The following is an 18,197-nucleotide window of genomic DNA, read 5'->3' as shown; positions in this document are numbered from 1 at the left end:
TGTACCCCCACTCGGGCTGTGTCCGCCGGCTGCGTGTGTGCTGCCACTCCCTGGTGGTGTCCCCAGTTGTGCCGCTGTACCCCCGGTTGTGTCCCCCAGTTGTGCCCCCGGTTGTGTCCCACCAACACCCCCATCTGTGTCCCTGGTTGTGCCCCTGGTGGTGTGCTGCTGTACCCCCAACTGTGTGCCCCCGTTGTGTCCCCAGTTGTGTCCCACCATACCCCCGCTTGTGTCCCACGGTACCCCCACCCTGGCTGTGTCCCCCGGTTGTGTCCCCCATCTGTGTCCCCGCTTCTATCCCCCACTTGCGCCCCACTGTGTCCCCGGTTGTGCCCCCCCGTCTCCCCACCTGTGTCCCCTAGTTGTGTGCTGCCGTACCCCCCGCTCCGACTGTGCCCCCCGGTTGTGTCCCACCATCCCTCCGACCGTCTCCCCCGGTTGTGCCCCCCAGTTGTGTCCCACCAACCCCCCGGCTGTGTCCCCTGGTTGTGTCCCACCGTCCCCCCCCCTTGTGCCGCCTGACTGTACCCCCGGTTGTGCCCCCGGTTGTGTCCCCCCCGCCGTCCCCCCATCCACGTCCCCTTGTCTCCCCGTTCCTCCGCCGTTACCCCCAACGGGGGGACGCACACCCGGTTTCCCCGTCGTCCCCCCCCGTGTCCCCCCCGTGTCCCCCGTGGCGTGGGGCGGGGGGGGGCTCCCTCCCACCCGGGGCCCAACGGCGCCGCCTCCATCTTGTGCCGCCGCCGCCGCCGCCGCCGTCGCGACATCAACCGGCCCCGGGACAGGCCCCGGTAACGACCCCCCCGGCACCGGGACCCCTGGGGGGAACCGGGACACTCCCCTCGATCGGGACCCCCCCCCGACACCCACCCCTGGGGGACACTGGGACCCCCCACTCCGTATCGGGCCTGTCACGGGATCGGGACACTCCCCCCCCCCCCCCCCCCCGGTACCGACCCCCCCAGGTGAACAGGGGGGTCCTTACCGGGCTGATGACCTCCTCAGCCCCCCCCATTGCCCTGGGTACCCGCCCACCCCCAAAATGCCCCCGCCGGGACCCCCAAAGTGCCCCGGGATCCCCCAAAGTGCCCCGCCCCCCTGCAACACCCTCCCATGACCCCCCCCCGCACCCCCAAAATGTCCCTACCCCCACCCCGGGCCCCCACCCTGGACCCCCCCAAATGGCACTCACCCCCAAGACCCCCCCTGCACACCCCCCCAAGTGCTGCTGGGATGGGGGGAGTCGGAACCCGGGGGTTTCGGGGGGGTTTCGGGGGGCAGCCGGGTACGGTTGTGCGTGTGCGACTGTTGGGGGGCTGGGGGGGGTGCGGCTGCGTGTTTGTGCGGGCGGTTGCGTGTCGGTGCACGGGCGGGTGTGGGGTGTGCGTCCGTGTGTCGGTGTGCGGGGCGTGTGTCCGTGTGCGGTTGTGTGCGTCAAGTGTCCGTGTGCGGTTGTGCAGCCGTGTGCGATTGTGCATCCGCGTGTGGTTGCGGGGGGGGGTTGTTTGTCCGTGTGCGGTTGTGCATCCGTGGGTGGTTGTGTGTGTCAAGTGTCCGTGCGCAGTTGTGCATCCGTGTGCCGTCGTGAGTGCGTCATGTCCGTGCGCGGTTGTGCATCTGTGTGTGATTGTGTCAAGCGTCCGTGTGTGGTTGTGTGTGTCAAGTGTCCGTGTGCGGTTGTGCATCTGCGTGGCATCATGTGTGGGTCGTGTGTCCACGTGTGGTTGTGTGTTGTGTCCGTGTGTTGTATCCGTGTGTGGTTGTGCGTCCGCATGTCGTTGTGTGTGTCAAGTGTCCATATGCGGTTGTACATCCGTGTGTGATTGTGAGCGTTAAGTGTCCACGTGCGGTTGTGCACCCACGTGTGTTGTGTGTCGTGTCTGTGTGCGGTTGTGCATCTGTGCGTGCTTGTGTGTCGTGTCCGTGTGTGGTTGTGCATCCATGCGCGGTTGTGCGTCCACATGCGATTGTGAGTGTCACGTGCCCACGTGCGGTTGTTTGTCCATGTGTGTTGTGTGTTGTGTCACGTTGTGCACGCGTGTGAGGGGTGTCAGGGTGAGGGTGTGAGTGCCGGTTGTACCATTGCGTGTGTGTCAGTCTACTGGCACAGGCATGAGACACGCGTGTGCGATGGTTGTGCGCTGCGTGTGCGTGCAGGGTGCATTCACGTGCTTGTCGGTGTGCAGGTGCTGTGCGCCTGTAGCGTGTGTGCGCACGTGTGTGTGCAGGGTGTGAGCACGGTCTGTGTGTGTGTGTGTGGTGGTCGTGCGTGTGTGCACACGTGTGCAGACATGACGCATGTTTGCTCTGCGCAGGGTGTTTGTGTGTGCTGCGGGTGTTGTGTGCGTTGTGTACGTGCGTGGACTGTGCTGGGGGTGTGCGCACACCGTGGGTGTTGTGTACGTGCTGTTGTGTGCAGTGTGGGTGTTGCGTGCGTTGTATACGTGTGTGCTCTGTGCGTGTGTGCTGTGGGTGTTGCGTGTGTTGTGTACGTGCATGCACTGTGTGTGTGCGCAGTGTGGGTGTTGTGCACGTTGTATATGTCCGTGCACTATGGCTGTTGTGTGTAGCACAGGGGTTGTGCATGTGCACGCACAGAGCGTGCGCGCAGCGCGGGTGTTGCGTACGTGCACAGACTGTGCGCTCCGGGTGTTTGTGCACAGCGCGGGTGTTGTGTGCGTTGTGTATATGCATGCACTATGTATGCGTGTGCGTGTGTTGCGTGTGTGCATGCCGTAGGTGTTGCGTGTGTCGTGTACGTGCATGGACTGTGCATGCTGCGGTTGTTGTGTGTGTTGTGTATGTGCTGGTGTGTCCAGCGCAGGTGTTGCGTGTGTCACACATGTGCACATACTCTGTGCATGTGTGCGCTGTGGGTGTTGCGTGCACTCTGTGTGTGCGCAACACAGGTGTTGCGTGTGTTGTGTATGCGCGTGCGCAGTGTGTGTGCGCGGTGCAGGTGTTGTATACGCCCACGCGCTGTGGCTGTTGCGTGTTCAGTGCAGGTGTTGCGTGTGTTGTGTATGTGCACGCGCTGTGGCTGTTGCGTGTTCAGTGCAGGTGTTGCGTGTGTGCTGTGGGTGTTGCATATGTGCACAGACTGTGTGCTGGGGGTGTTTGTGCGCAGCGTGGGTGTTGCATGCACTCTGTGTGTGTGCGCGCTGGGGGTGTTGTGCGCGTTGTGTATGTCCACGGGCTGCGTGCTGGGGGTGTTCGTGCATTCTGTATGTGCACACGCTCTGTATGTGTGCGTGTAGTGCAGGTGTTGCACGTGTTGCATGTGTGCACCGCCTGGGCACAGCGTGCACACACCGGAGATGTTGTGTGTGTTGTGTACGCGCGTGGACTGTGCACGCGGCGGTTGTTGTGTGCGTCGCGTACGTGCTGGTGTGCGCAGCGTGGGTGTCACCCGTGCTGCGTACGTGCACGTACTCCGTGTGTGTGCGCACGCAGCACGGGCGTTGCGCACACTGCAGGTGTGCACGGACCGTGCACGGCGTGCGCACGCTGTGGGTGTTGCCTGTACGTTGTGTACACGCCGTTGCGTGCGGTGCGAGTGTTGTGTGCGTTGTCTACGTGCGTGCACGGGGTGGGTGTGCGCAGCGTGGGCGTTGTGCACATTGTACACGCGCGCGCGCCGTGCGCGCGCGCTGCGGGTGTTGTGTACGTTGTACCCGCGTGTGTTCTACGGCTGGTGTGTGCGGTGCAGGGGTGCGCGTGCGCGAGCCAGGGCTGCCGCGCGCGTTGCGGACGCGTGCGCGCCGGGCGTGCGTGTGCGCAGCGCGGGTGTTGCACGCGTCGCGCGCGCGGCCTGTGCGCGGTGCGCCTGTGCGCGGTGCGCCTGTGCGTGGTGCGCCTGTGCGTGCCCCCGCCGCGTCGCACACGTTACACGCGTGCCCCTGCCGTGCCGCGCACCGCCTGTCCCCCCACCGGGTGGGTGGGTGGGTGGGTGGGTGGGTGTCCGTCGGTCCGTCCGTCCCCCCACCGCCTGTTGCACCCCTCCTTTTCCGCCTGTACACGTGTGCGACTGTAGCCTGCGTCACCCCCCACCTGCGGGCCGAGGGGTGTCCCCAGCCCCTCGCGCACACTCGGGGAGCGCGGTGACACGTCCGTCACCCGTGTCCGCCTGTGTGCGTCACCCACCTGACCCCACCCTCGCACCCCCCCCCCCCCCCCCAGCCTCCTCCGCTGCTGCCTGTTCCTTTAACAACACCCGACGCAAGGGCTTGTGGTAGGAAGGGGGCCTCGTGACATCACTCCCAGCCCAGCCAATGAGCATCCAGGTGAGCCCTGACGTCTGCATTCCCCGCTATCCCATTGGCCCACGGGGGGTGTGACATGGGGCGGGGTCCCCCTTTTTCTCTGCTCCCTCATTGGCTGCAGGTGAAAGGTCTTTCCCCTGGCAGGACCTTGGGGGGGGAGGGGGGGGTTGTTGGGTGGGGGGAGGGGTGTTGGGGGGGTTGTTTCCATGGCAACAGTTGGGTGACATCTTCCCCCCCCCCCCATCACCACGGTGTCCTCCATCACCGGGGATGCCACCGCCTGTTGCCTCTCGGTGACGGTGACGTCCCCGTCATCGCCGGATGGAGGTTGTCAGGCGTCTCCGGTGGTACTTTGGCGGGGGGGGGGGGTGGTGGCGGGGGGTAAGAAAAGGCGGGGAGGTGTTGGTCCCCCGCTGGCGACACTTGGGGTCCCCTCCCCGGTGACCCCCGGGGTGGGTGGGGAAGGGGGACGAGGGGTGTCCGGGTGTCTCCTCGCGGGGTTGTTCCGGTTGACGGAGGGTTTCCGGGGTGGGGGGTGGAGGGGGTGTGGATGGGGGAGGGGGTGTGCATGGGGAAGGGGGGGGTGGGTGGGGGTGTGGAGGGGGTGTGTGCATGGGGGGGGGTCCCCTCCACCTGTGCCCCCCCCCCCCCATCCCTGTAGGCCTCCAGCTGTAGCCGCTGCGTCAGGTTGTTCCCCTCCCCCTTGACCCCACCCCCGCTGTCACCGGTTGTACCCAGGGTGTCCCCTCCCCTGCCCCGTGTCACCTCCTGTCCGACTGTACCCCCACCCCCGCTGCGGCCCCTCCCCACGACCCACTTGGCACAACCCCCCGCCCACCCCCCCCCACGTCAGGCGGTGCCTCCCCCAGCCCCACAACTGTACATCCCCCCCCCCCAGCTGCGTCTGCCTGTGCGGGACACATACACCTTCGTGACATCACTCTGATGACATCGCACCATAGCTGACATGCACCCCCCCCGATGACATCACGTCCACACATCCCAGGAGAGTTTTACCCGGCTGTACCCATCACCGTGGGGCACAGTCAGCTTCCCCCCTCCCAGTGACATCACGCCTGTCTCCCTTGCGGTGACGATGACATCATACTGTACGTCATGTCCCCGGTCCCAACCTCCACGACATTCCCATGACATCACGTGTCCCATGTCTCGTGATACCCAGAGACGCACACCCCTGCTGCCATTTTGTCACCCGCTACCATTTTGTCGTCACCCGCTGCTGCCACTTTGTCACCCGCCACCATTTTGTCACCCGCTACCATTTTGCCACCTGCTTCCATTTTGTCACCCGCTTCCATTTTGTCACCCGCTGCCACTTCGTCACCTGCCACCATTTTGTTACCCATTGCCATTTTGTCACCCGCTACCATTTTGTCACCCACCACCATTTTGTCTCCCTGTATTTTGCCACCCACTGACACTTTGTCATCCTCTTCCATTTTGTTGCTCGCTACCATTTTGTCACCAGCCGACATTTTGTCACCCGCATGCACACACGTTGTACCACCAGACTGTGACCCCCTTGTTGCCTCCAACTGTAGCTTCCCCCTCCACGATGACCGACTGTTGCTGGCACTGCCGGAGACAGGAGCCAGGACTGAAGTGCCCCTGCCTGCCCCTGCCTCACTACAGCCACGGGTGGCTGGTGCGGTGATTGTGCGCTGTAGTCGTGTCACACCTTGCACACCTGTGGTTGTGGTGTGATGTGGTTGGGACACCTCTGGGAACCACGGGCAGCCTGCTGGGTGTACCAGGAGACACTTCTCTGCCTGTACCGGCCTTGCTTTATCACCCCTCCGACTGTAGCCAGGCTACACCGCTCTGCCCGTGCCGGCCTTGCTTTATCACCCCTCTGACTGTAGCCAGGCTACACCGCTCTGCCCGTACCGGCCTTGCTTTATCACCCCTCCGACTGTAGCCAGGCTACACCGCTCTGCCCGTACCGGCCTTGCTTTATCACCCCTCCGACTGTAGCCAGGCTACACCGCTCTGCCCGTACCGGCCTTGCTTTATCACCCCTCCGACTGTAGCCAGGCTACACCGCTCTGCCCGTACCGGCCTTGCTTTATCACCCCTCCGACTGTAGCCAGGCTACACCGCTCTGCCTGTACCGGCCTTGCTTTATCACCCCTCCGACTGTAGCCAGGCTACACCTCCTTCCCGTCTGTGCCTGGCAGGGATCCTGACTCTGTCGTCTGCCTGTTGCTGCCTGACAACAGTCATACGGCCGGGTGTTTCCCAAGCACCCCATCTCCCCTACCCATCCTCCATCCCGGGGACCCCCCCGTCTGGGTGTTCCTGCCTGCGCCGCCCCCTCCTCGGCACCCTGGGTACCCCCGTGTCTGGGTGTACTGACCCCGCTCCGTTCCCCCCCCCTCCCAGGAGGCCCTGCCGGCTGTGACCCCCCACCGAGGACCCCCGGAGCAGCAACACCTAGTCCATGAGGCCTCCGCTCACAGGTAGGTGCTGTTGCCGTGGCAGCCGGCCTGGTCTAGAACCCCTCCCATCGCCACGACAACCCGTGGGATCTAGAACCCCCCGCCGCCGCGGCAACGGGTTGGATCCTGCCCCACGGGGCTGTGCGGCGATGCTGGGGGTGGCAGATCCTGCCCCGCGGTGATGTGGAGTGATGCTGTGGGGCTGGATCCTGCCCCACGGCGCCGTGGGGTGATGCTGGGGGGCCACATCCTGCCCCGTGGTGCTGTGGGGTGGTGCTGGGGGTAGCAGATCCCGCCCCACGATGCAGTGAGGAGATGCTGGGGGGCCAGATCCTGCCCCACGGTGCTGTGGGGAGATGCTGTGGGGCCGGATCCTTCCCCACGGCGCCATGGGGTGATGCTGGGGGGCCAGATCCTGCCCCACGGTGCTGTGGGGAGATGCTGTGGGGCCGGATCCTTCCCCACGGCGCCATGGGGAGATGCTGGGGGGCCAGATCCTGCCCCGCAGTGCCGTGGGGTGATGCTGGGGGACCAGATCCTGCCCCACGGTGCTGTGGGACGATGCTGGGGGGCCAGATCCTGCCCCAGGGTGCCATGGGGTGCTGCTGTGGGGCCATGGGGTGCGGGGACCGGATCCCAGGGTGCTATGGGGCACGGGGGCCAAATCCTGCAGGGAATCGGGGCGACGGGGGGACGGATCCGGCGTCGCCGTGGGGCGCGGGGGGCCGGATCCTGGCCCGGGCGGCGACGCTGGCCCCGGTCCCGGGTGGGCGATCGGCCAAGGCGGCTTCGGCTCCTCCGACGAGCTGGGGCCTGGAGGGGGGGGCGGGGGGGGGGGGAAGGATCCGGCCGCTGCGCACATCCGGGATCTCCCGGGATCCGGGGGGGGCCGCACCCTGCACCAGGTAGAGCCAGGCCCCCCCCAACCCCCTTCCCCCCCCCCACTGGATCCCTGGGGATCCCAAGGGCCGGGGGTGGATCCTGGAGGGAGGGGGCAGCTGGGCTGAGAGGGATCCCATGGGATGGGGGGGGGGGGGAGGATCCCTGCCTGGATGGGATCTGGGATCTGCCAGGATCTGTGGGGCTGGAGCTGAGCTGGGCTGGAGCTGGGATCTCCTGGGATCTGTGGGGCTGGATCCCAACTGGGATGGGTCTGAGATGTGCCAGGATCCATGGTGCTGGATCCCAGCTGGGATGGAGCTGGGGTGTGCTGGGAATCCGTGGGGCTGGAGCTGAGCTGGGATGGAGCTGGGATCTGCCAGGATCTGTGGGGCTGGATCCCAGCTGGGATGGAGCTGGGCTGTCCCAGGGTCTGGGGGGCTGGATATAGGCGAGAATGGGGGTCTGGGATCTGCCGGGATCTGGGGGGCTGGATCCCAGGTGGGATTAAGCTGGGGTGTCCTGGGATCTGTGGGGCTGGAGCTGAGCTGGGATGGAGCCGGGATCTCTCAGGACCTGGAGGATTGGATAGAGATGGGGATGGGTCTGGGATCTCCTGGGATCTAGGGGGTGGGATGTTGGCAGAGATGGAGCTGGGATCTGCCAGAATCTGTGGGGCTGGAGCTGAACTGGAATGGAGCTGGGATCTTCCAGGATCTGTGGGGCTGGATCCCAGCTGGGATGGATCTGGGATCTCCCAGGATCTGTGGGACTGGATGCTGGTGGAGGTGGAGGTGGGATCTCCTGGGATCCGTGGGCCTGGAGCTAAGCTGGGATGGGTCTGGAGTCTCCTGGGATCTGGAGGGCTGGATCCCAGCTGGGATGGAGCTGGGATCCTCCGGGATCCGGGGGGCTGGAGCTGAGCTGGGATGGAGCTGGGATCTCCCACAATCCGTGGGGATGGATATAAGTGGGGCTGGAGCTGGGATCTCCTGGGATCTGGGAGGCCGGATGGTCCCGGGGGTGGATTTGGGATCCCCGGGGCGCCGGGGGTCTGGTTGTTGCCTTCAAAGGAGCTGGGATCTGCCGGGATCCATGGGGCTGGATCTCGGCCGTGGCAGAGTTGGGATCTCGGGGGGGGGAATCTTGATCTTGGGGGGATCCCATGACCCCTGGGGGATCCCTGGGGGGATCCCATGAACTTGGGGGGATCCCATGATTGGGAGGGGATCCCTTGACCCTTGGGGGGGGGGGTCCCATGATCTTGGGGGGATCCCTTGACCCCAGGAGCCATCCCAGACCCCCAGAGGTGCCGTGGGGCAGAGCAGGGAATGCTGGGAAAGGTGGGGGGTGGTCTGGGGAGGGTCGTTAAGAGGGATCCAGTAATGAGCTGGGGGGGGGGAATCCTGGGGGTGGGGGGCAGGAGAGGGGTCCTAGGGGGTACGGGGGGCAGGTTGGGGGGCAGCATGGGGGGCTAGTGGGGTTGGGGGGGGCAGACTCTGGGCTGGCTGTGGGTCACGCTGTGGGGCAGCCCCACTGCCATAGGTCGTGCTGTGGGTCACGCTATGGGGCAGCCCCAGGGATGGAGGTGCCATGGGTCGGGCCACGGTTCAAGCTATGGGGCAGGCCGTGGGTCACACTGTGGGTCAGCTGTCGTGCCGTTCGTCATGCCGTGGGTCACGCCACGGGTGACACCGTGGGTCGGGCTGTGGGTGACACCGTGGGTCACACTACGGGGCAGCCCCCGCCTTGCGGGTGGCACTGTGGGTCATGCTGTGGGTCAGGGGGTGACGCCGTGGGTCACGCCACGGGCGACGCCGTGGGTCGCGCCGTGGGTCAGGCCACGGCTGACCCCGTGGGTCGCGCCGTGGGTCAGGCTGCGGGCGTCACCGTGGGGCGCGCCGTGGGGCAGCCTCAGGCTCGCGGGCGATGCCGGGGGGGTGATGCCGCGTGCGGCGCCGTGGGTCGCGCCGTGGGTCGCAGCCGCGGCGGCTCCCGCAGCCATTTTAGCCGCCGGCCGAGGAGGCCCCGACGCAAAATGGCTCCTTGGTGCCGCGGGGGGGGGCGGGGGCCGGGGCGCGCCGTGGGGCTGGGACGCTGTGGGGCAGGGACCCTCAGCCCCACGGCTCAGGGGGGACCCTGCCCTGCCCCGTGGCGTGGGGATGCCCTGCCCCACGGCACAGGGACACCCCACCCCCCCCCCCCACAGCCCCATGGCATGGGGACACCCTGACCCACGGCGTGGGGGGCACCAGGTAGTCGGGGGGGGGTGGGTGTCAGTGGATGTGTGGGGCTGGGGGAGCCCAATCCATGGGGCTGGGGGACCCTACTCTGTGGGGCTGGGGGGGGCATATGTGGGGCTGAGGGAGCGTGATATGTGGGGCTGGGGGACCCACGAGCTGTGGGGCTGGGGGGTCCCCATGCTGTGGGGCTGGGGACCCGGATATGTGGGGCTGAGGGAGCCCTAAATTTTGGGGCTGGGGGACCCCAATCCATGGGGCTAGGGGCCCCCGTTGTGTGGGGCTGATGGAGCCCTAAACTGTGGGGCTGGAGGACCCTGATCTGTGGGGCTGGGGAACTCCTAAAGTGGGGGGCTGGGGACCCTGATCCGTGGGGCTGATCTGTGGGGCTGGGGGACCCTGATATGTGGGGCTGGGTGTGAGGATGCTGTGGGGCCGGGGACCCCCATGCAGTGGGGCTGGCTGGGCCACGGGGGCCCCCAAGGACCCACAGAAGGCACCCCACGGAGGGAACTCAGGTGTCCAAGTGTCCCCAAATAGGGGACCCAGGTGTCCAGTCAGCCCCATAGAATGGACCCAGGTGTCCAGTCAGCCCCATAGGAGGGACCCCGGCAGCCGAGAGACCCCATGGAGAGGACCCAGGCGTTCAGGTGACCCCCAAAACAGAGGACCCAGGCATCTGGGCCCCCCCAGATAGTGGACCCAGGCGTCTGGGCGACCCCAAATAGGGGTCCCAGGGGTCTGGCCAGCCCCACAGAAAGGACCCAGGCATCCGGGCACCCCATAGAAGGGACCTCGGTGCCCAAGTGACCCCATGGAGAGGACCCAGGCATCCGGGCCCCCCCCGAAATAGGGGACCCAGGCGTCCGGGTGACCCCATAGAGAGGACCCAGCTGTCCAAATGTCCCCAAATAGGGGGCTCCGGCATCCGGGCCCCCCATCCCCACTGACTCCCCGTATCCCACAGGTGGGCGCCGCGGGGATGGCTCCGGTCGTGGAGGTGTCGGACGCCGGGCATTGCCGTTCGTTATTGGTGGAGTTAAACGAGCAACGGTTGAGGGGCCAATTCTGTGACGTCACCATCATCGCCGAGGACACCAAATTCCGAGCCCATAAAAACGTCTTGGCCGCATCCAGCCCCTTCTTCAAACAAGCTTTGGCCGAAGAACCCACCTGCCCAACCCCTGCCCAAGTTTTGGAGCTTCCCGGTGTCCAAGCCGGCGTCTTCTCCGACGTCCTCAACTTCATCTACAACTCCCGCTTGGCCGTCCCGTCGCAGGCAGCTGCCCGCGAGTTGGGCGCCGTTGGCCGACGGTTGGGTATCTCTTGCCTCCAAGGGTTGGAAGTGGGGACCCCCAAGGAGATGAACGGATCTTGGACCCCCCCCGTGACGGGGGATCCCCGCTCACCCGCCGCCCCGGTTGATTTAACCTGCCCGCCGCGGTCAAGCGATACGCCGGCGGTTGCCGAACCGGTGACGGCGTCGCCGTCATCGGCGTCATCGTCATCGCTGCGTTGCGGGTTGTGCGGTCGAGGGTTCAGCACGGCGGCGGCGTTGGGATTACACGCCAAACTTCACCGTGGGCGCCGGGGTTTGGCGTGCCGGCATTGCGGCAAGAGCTTCATCCACGTCAAGAGGTTGCAAACCCACGAGGTCCTCTGCAAGGACGGCCATCGCGACGGTGACGCCGTCACCACCAACACCGCCACGCCGACACCGAAACAAGGCAAGAAGGCATTGCTGTTGCGTCACCGGGCGTTGGAGTTGATCCCCGAGCAGGAACCGGTGGTGAAGGTGGTGGACGGGCACGTGGTCTACCTGTGCGGGGTTTGCCAACGCTCCTACATGACGCTCTCCAGCCTGAAGCGTCACGCTAACGTCCACTCTTGGCGACGCAAGTACCCTTGCCGTTATTGCGACAAGGTCTTCGCTTTGGCCGAATATCGCACCAAACACGAGGTCTGGCACACCGGCGAACGCCGCTACCAGTGTATCTTCTGTTGGGAGACCTTCGTCACCTACTACAACCTCAAGACCCACCAGAAAGCCTTTCACGGCATCAACCCGGGGCTCATCTCCTCCGAGAAGACGCCCAACGGCGGCTACAAGCCCAAACTCAACGCCCTCAAGCTCTACCGGCTCTTGCCCATGCGGGCGCACAAGCGACCCTACAAGACCTACAGTCAAGGCTTGGTGGCTGATGGGATCCTCTTGCCGACGGCCAATCCGGTAGAGCCATCGGCGACCGTCGGCGCTTTCCCATCGCCAAGACCCGAACCGGCGTCGGTCATCGCCTACGGGCGACCGTCAGCATCGGTCATCGTTCATAGCGGGGCGGCGGCCGCTTCCGTTATCGCCTATAATGGGAGGGCGGGGGAGGCAGCAGCGGTGCCGGCGGTGCCGGCGGCGCCGGCGGCGGCGCCAGCGGCCCGGCCGATGAAGAAACAGGTGCTGCGGGATTACATTGAGGCGCAGCGAGCGGCTGGGGAGGCGCCGGTGGGTGATAGTGGGACGGCGCCGACAACCCAACCGTCACCCGCCGCCGCCGGCACCGGTTCCACCACCACCGCCAGCCGTACCATGACCTACGTGGCCAAACCGGCTTACGTGGGGACGGCGGGGGAGAGCCGGGCGGCGCCGCTTTGCCAAATCACCGTCCGTATTGGCGAGGAAGCCATCGTCAAGCGGCGCATCTCCGAGACCGACCTCCGGTTGGAGACCACCGGCACCGGCACCGGCACCACCGCCTCTCCGACTGCTCACCGTCGCACCGCCGCCACTGCCGCCTGTTCCCGCCGGAGTGGTGACGATGACAGCGATGCCGAGGACCGTCTTTGGCGCCCATATTACACCTACAAACCCAAACGGAAGACAACCGGCGGCGGTACAACCGGCGGCGGTACAACCGGCAGCACAACCGGCGCCGTCAAGGCGAAGAAATCCCGTTGGCGCCGCAAGTTGCGCTCGTTACGGTGGTCGACGGGTGACGGTGACGAAGGTGACGGTGACGCACAGTCGGGGGACGGGCACCGGCGGCGGGATTGGCAACACCCGTGCCGGGTGTGCGGGAAAACTTTCACGGCTTTGAGGAAATTACGGAAACACCAACGGGGACACGAGGGGACGTCCGGCGGGGGAGGGGGGGTGGGTACAACCGGTCCCCCCACCCCCCGCGTGGGACGGCGGCCATCTTTGCGCTTCGCCTGTAGCCGCTGCGCCAAGGTCTGTAAGACGGCGGCGGCGCTCAGCCGGCACGCCAAACGGCATCAGGCGGAGTCGCCGCCGCCGTCGCCCGTGTCGCCGCCGCCGCCGACTGTCATCGCCTACACCCCGCCGGCGGTGGCGGGGGTGAAGGAGGAAGGGGGAGGGGAAAAAGGGGGTGTCACCCCTCCCCCGCCGCCGGGTGACGATATCGCCGTCCCCCCCCCGATTCCCGGTGACGGGGTTGACGCGGTGACGGGTGACAAGGGGGTGTCACCGTCGCCGGGTCCCAGCGGGGGTTACCCGGTTCAGGAACAACCTTTGGCTCTACTGAGGCGGGGGGGGGACCCCGAAATCGGGGGAGGGGGAGGAGGGGGAGGGGGGCAAAGGGGGGGACCCCCCCGGCCCCCCCCCTCCTCCCCCCAGTTTCCCCCTCCCCTACGGCCCCCGGCTGGTGGCCGCGTACCCCTACCCCTTCCCCCTCCCCCTGGCCCTCAACGTGGTGCTCCCCGAAAACGAGGGGTTTTTGGGGGGGGGAGGGGGGGGTGTCCCCCCACCCCTCCCCCCCTCTGTACCCCCCACTTTTGGGTTCCCCGGAGGGGGAGGGGAGCGACCCCGGAAAGCGGGGGGGGGGGACTTGAGGAGGGGGGTGGGGGGGGTGGGGGGGGGTCCTGCCCCATAGAGGGGGGTGGGGGGCCCCAGAGGTGGGGGGGCCCCATAGCATGGGGGGGGGCCCTATAGGAGGTTTAGGGCCCCATAGGAAATGGGGGGCCCCTGCCCCATAGGAAGTGGGGGTGGGCATAGCATGGGGGGGGCCCCATAGGAGGTGGGGGGCCCCAATAGGAGATGGGGGGGCCCATAGCATGTGGGGGGGCCCCATAGGAGGTTGAGGGCCACATAGGAAATGGGGGGGGCCCATAGGAGGTTGCGGGGGGCCCATAGCATGGGGGGGCCCTATAGGAGATGGGGGACCCTGCCCCATAGGGGGAGATGGGGGGGGTCCCATAGCATGGAGGGAGGGGCATAAGAGGTTGGGGGGGGGCCCATAGGAGATGGGGGGGGGTCCCCAGGTGAGTAGGGGGGCTCCAGCCCTATAGGGGAAGTGGGGGGCCCCATAGGAAATAGTGGGGGCCCCCCCCTGCCCCATAGAGGAAATTGGGGGGGGGGGTCTTCTGCCCCATAGGAGACGGGGGGGCCCCATGGGGGAGGTTGGGGATCTCTCTCCCATAGGGGACACCGGTGGGGACCCCCCCCCTTGGGACTTGGGGGGGCAGAGGGACCACCCCCCCATAACGCTATGGGGTGGGGGGCAGGATCTGGGGGTGCCACAGGGACCAGTATGGGAATGGGGGGGGGGCACTGGGTATACTGGGGAGGCTCCCAGTCACCTCAAACTGGGGGGAATGGGACAGGGTCTGGGCCCCCCCCAGTATAGGGACCCCCCCCAGTATAGGGAAAACCCCCAGTATAGGGCCCCCCCCCAGTATAGCGGACGCCCCCCAGTATAGGGGACCCCCCCAGTATAGAGGACCCCCCCGGTATAGGGGAACCCCCATTATAGGCCCCCCCCCAGTATAGCGGACCCCCAATATACTTGGACCCCCCCCAGTATAGAGAAACCCCCCAGTATAGGGACCCCCCAGTATATTGGGGCCCCCCAGTATAGTGGAGCCCCCCCAAAATAGTGGGGGACCCCCCCAGTATAGGGGGCCCCCCATTTCCCCCCCGCAGAATTTTGCACCCCCAAACCCCCAAACGGGCCCCCCCCACTATAAGGGGCCCCCCCAATAAATCAGGGCCCCTCCCCCAATAAACCGGGGTCCCCCCCACTATCCCGGGGCCCCCCCAAAACCCAATACCCCCCCCACCCCCCCCGCCCTTGGCACCTTACGGCATCGCAGTGACATTCCAGCGTGTCCCCCCCCAAATCCCACCCCCGGCGTGCGAGGGGCGTGCGAGGCCCCGCGTCTTCCTGGGGGGTGGGGGGGGGAGCATCCTCGTGCGAGGCCCGGGCGTGCGAGGAACGTCCTCGTGCAACGCACAAGCGCGCGCGGTGGATCCTCGTGCAAGGCACGCCCGAGCGCGGCCTAGCCTCGTGCGGCACGTGGGCGCGCGAGGACCACGCTCGTGCGATGCACAGCGGTGCAAGGTGTGTCCTCGTGCAACGCACGGGCAGGCAAGGTAGATCCCCGTGCGATGCGTCGTTGGGCAAAGACCATCCTCGTGCAACGCACGGCTTGTGGGAGGAGCGCCCTTGTGCGGTGCACGGGCAGGCAAGGTCGATCCTCGTGCGACACCCATCCTCGTGCAAAGAGCATCCTTGTGCGCTGCACGACTGCGCAAGGCGGATCCTTGTGCGTCGCACGGCCAGGCGCCGCCCGCCGTCTTCTCTGTCGCACGGCCCCCGCCGCCCCTCCCGCACGCCCCCCATGCGAGCCCCGCCCTCGTGCCTCACACGAGTGTGCACGGCTGGCACCGCCCTCCTCGTGCCACGCCCGTGCCACGCCCCATCCCCGTGCAAGGCCCCGCCCCTGCCCCGTGCAAGGCCCGTCTTTATGCAATGCGCCCTGTGCAAGGTCCAGCCTCGTGCAACGCACGCCCGCGCCAGGCCCCTCTCACGCCCCCCCCCTCCTCGTGCAAGGCCGCCCCCACGCTACGCCCCGGCCGTGCGAGGCCATCGCCCCCCCCCCCGCTGCGTGTGCGAGGGATGGCCTCGTGCGAGGCTCCTCCTTGCACGGGGGTTGTTCTTGTGCAACACCCCTCCTTGTGCAAGGGTGGGCCTCGTGCGAAGCACATCCTTGTGCAAGGCCTGTCCTCGTGGAAGGACCATCCTCAGGTGAGGACCATCCTTGCACGGGGCCCCGTCCTCGCACAAGGCCCATCCTTGTGCAACACTCGTCCTTGCACAAGGCCGGTCCTCGCGTGAGGCCCGTCCTCACGCAAAGCCCACGCTCGAGCGAGCATTGTCCTCGTGCAAGACCCAGCCTCGTGCGAGGGCGGTCCTTGCGCAAAGCCCACCCTCGTGCAAGACACACCCTTGCACGAGACCCAGCCTTGTGCAAGGACCATCCTCGTGCGAGGACCCTTCTCGCACGAGGCCGACCCTCGTGCGAGCCCGGTCCTCGTGCGAGGCTCCCCCCTCCCCTTCCCCGTGCAAGCCCCCTCGTGCACACACACCCCCCCCCGGCCGCGGCCCCCTCCTCCCGTTTGCACTTTCGTGGCCGCGTTTGCTACTGACTGTCCCCCTCCCCCACCCCTGCCCCTCCCCCACTTGTCTCCCCCTCCCCCACGCGTGTCCCCCCTCCCCCCCCCGTGTCCCCGTCCCCGACCGCACTTTAGGGGGGACCCGCCCGAAAAAAAAAAAAGGCAAAACCAAGCAAAAAAGGGGAAGAGTGAAAAAAAGTGGAGATAAAAATAAGGGGGGGGGGGAAGGGAGGGGAGTGGGGGGACCCTGGGGACAGTGGGGACACCGGGAGGGGGGGGGGGCATGAAGGGGGGGGCTCCATGGGGGACGTCCCCATGGGGTGTCACCAGTGGGGTGGCTTCAAGGAGGTGGCCCCAATGAGGTGACCTCCCTGGGGGACGTCCCCATGGGGTGGCCTCAATGAGGTGGCTTCCGTGGGGGACGTCCCCATGGGGTGTCACCAACGGGGTGGCCTCAAGGAGGTGGCCCCAACGAGGTGGCCCTCCGTGGGGGACGTCCCCATGGGGTGTCACCAACGGGGTGGCCTCAAGGAGGTGGCCCCAACGAGGTGGCCTCCGTGGGGGACGTCCCCATGGGGTGTCACCAACGGGGTGGCCTCAAGGAGGTGGCCCCCAACGAGGTGGCCTCCGTGGGGGACGTCCCCATGGGGTGTCACCAACGGGGTGGCCTCAAGGAGGTGGCCCCAACGAGGTGGCCTCCGTGGGGGACGTCCCCATGGGGTGTCACCAACGGGGTGGCCTCCGTGGGGGACGTCCCCATGGGGTGGCCTCAGCGAGGCTTGTCCCCATTGGGATGTCCCCGGTGGAGGACGTCCCCGTGGGGTGTCCTTCAGCGGGGTGGCATCTAATGGGGGATGTCCCCGATGGGGTGACCTCAAGAGGGGATGTCCCCAGTGGGGTGTCCCCAACGGAGCGCCTCAAAGGGGAGGGGTCCCTCAGGGGTGTCCCCAATGGGTTGTCCCCAAGGGGGTGGCCCCACTGGGGAGGGGTCCCCTTGAGTGTCCCCGTTGGGGATGTCCCCCTCTGAGGTGGCCCCATTGGGGAGGGGGGGGTCCCCAGGGCGGTGTCCCCAGTGGGGAGGGGTCCCCGGGGGTGTGGCGGGGCGCCCCACAGCGGGGTGTCCCCGCGGTGTCCCCCGCGGCGGCGGTCGGTGGCGGCGGTGACAAATGTCCACTATTTATCTGCATCAGTGAGTGTTAGAGACGCCAATAAACACCGTAGAGCTGAGCTGGCCTGAGCGGGGACACGGGGGGGGGGACGTGGGGGGGACGTGGGGGACACTGGAGACACGGGGGGACATTGGAGACACGGGGGACATGGGGACATTGGTGACATGGAGGGACATGGGGTGACATGGGGACATTGGTGACGTGGGGGACATTGGGGACACGGGGGACATGGGGGGACACGGGGGACATGGGGACACGGGGGGACATGGGGGACATTGGAGACATGGGGGGACATGGGGTGACATGGGGGGACATGGGGACATTGGGGACACTGGACATGTGGGGGGACACGGGGGACATTGGAGAGATGGGGTGACATGGGGACATTGGTGACATGGGGGACATTGGGGACATGGGGGGACATTGGGACACGGGGGACATGGGGACATTGGGGACATGGGGGACATTGGGGACATGGGGAGACACGGGGGACACGGGGGGACATGGGGACATTGGGGACATGGGGGACATTGGGGACATGGGGAGACACGGGGGACACGGGGGGACATGGGGACATTGGGGGACATGGGGTGACATGGGGGACATGGGGACATGGGGGGACATTGGGACACGGGGGGACATGGGGACATTGGAGACATGGGGTGACATGGGGACTTGGGGACATGGGGACATTGGGGACACTGGACACGTGGGGGGGACACGGGGGACGTTGGAGAGGGGGGACGTGGAGATAATTGGAGACGTGGGGGGACACAGGGTGA

At 66.7% G+C, this 18,197-nt stretch overlaps 1 protein-coding gene across 5 annotated transcripts; it reads left to right on the top strand.

The window, feature by feature from the left end:
- Positions 1–672: 672 nt before the first annotated feature.
- LOC128150187 (zinc finger and BTB domain-containing protein 4-like) lies at positions 673–17,473 on the top strand. Of its 5 annotated transcripts, XM_052806167.1 has the most exons (6): positions 673–791; positions 4,180–4,283; positions 6,666–6,742; positions 10,808–13,966; positions 14,006–16,608; positions 16,652–17,473. In XM_052806167.1, exon 4 carries the CDS (start codon positions 10,823–10,825, stop codon positions 13,781–13,783), a length of 2,961 nt encoding a protein of 986 aa, XP_052662127.1. In that variant the 5' UTR covers positions 673–791; positions 4,180–4,283; positions 6,666–6,742; positions 10,808–10,822; the 3' UTR covers positions 13,784–13,966; positions 14,006–16,608; positions 16,652–17,473. The 5 variants fall into 5 exon arrangements, with proteins under 5 accessions (XP_052662127.1, XP_052662125.1, XP_052662128.1 ...); XM_052806165.1 differs by having other exon boundaries at positions 14,006–17,473; XM_052806168.1 differs by lacking the exons at positions 673–791; positions 4,180–4,283 and adding an exon at positions 4,463–4,589 and having other exon boundaries at positions 14,006–17,473.
- Positions 17,474–18,197: the final 724 nt, after the last annotated feature.

This window comes from Harpia harpyja, chromosome 13 (assembly GCF_026419915.1).
Source record: "Harpia harpyja isolate bHarHar1 chromosome 13, bHarHar1 primary haplotype, whole genome shotgun sequence".
Lineage (NCBI taxonomy): Eukaryota > Metazoa > Chordata > Aves > Accipitriformes > Accipitridae > Harpia > Harpia harpyja.
Note: the sequence above shows the minus strand (reverse complement) of the source record. Positions and strands in the feature narration are given on the sequence as shown.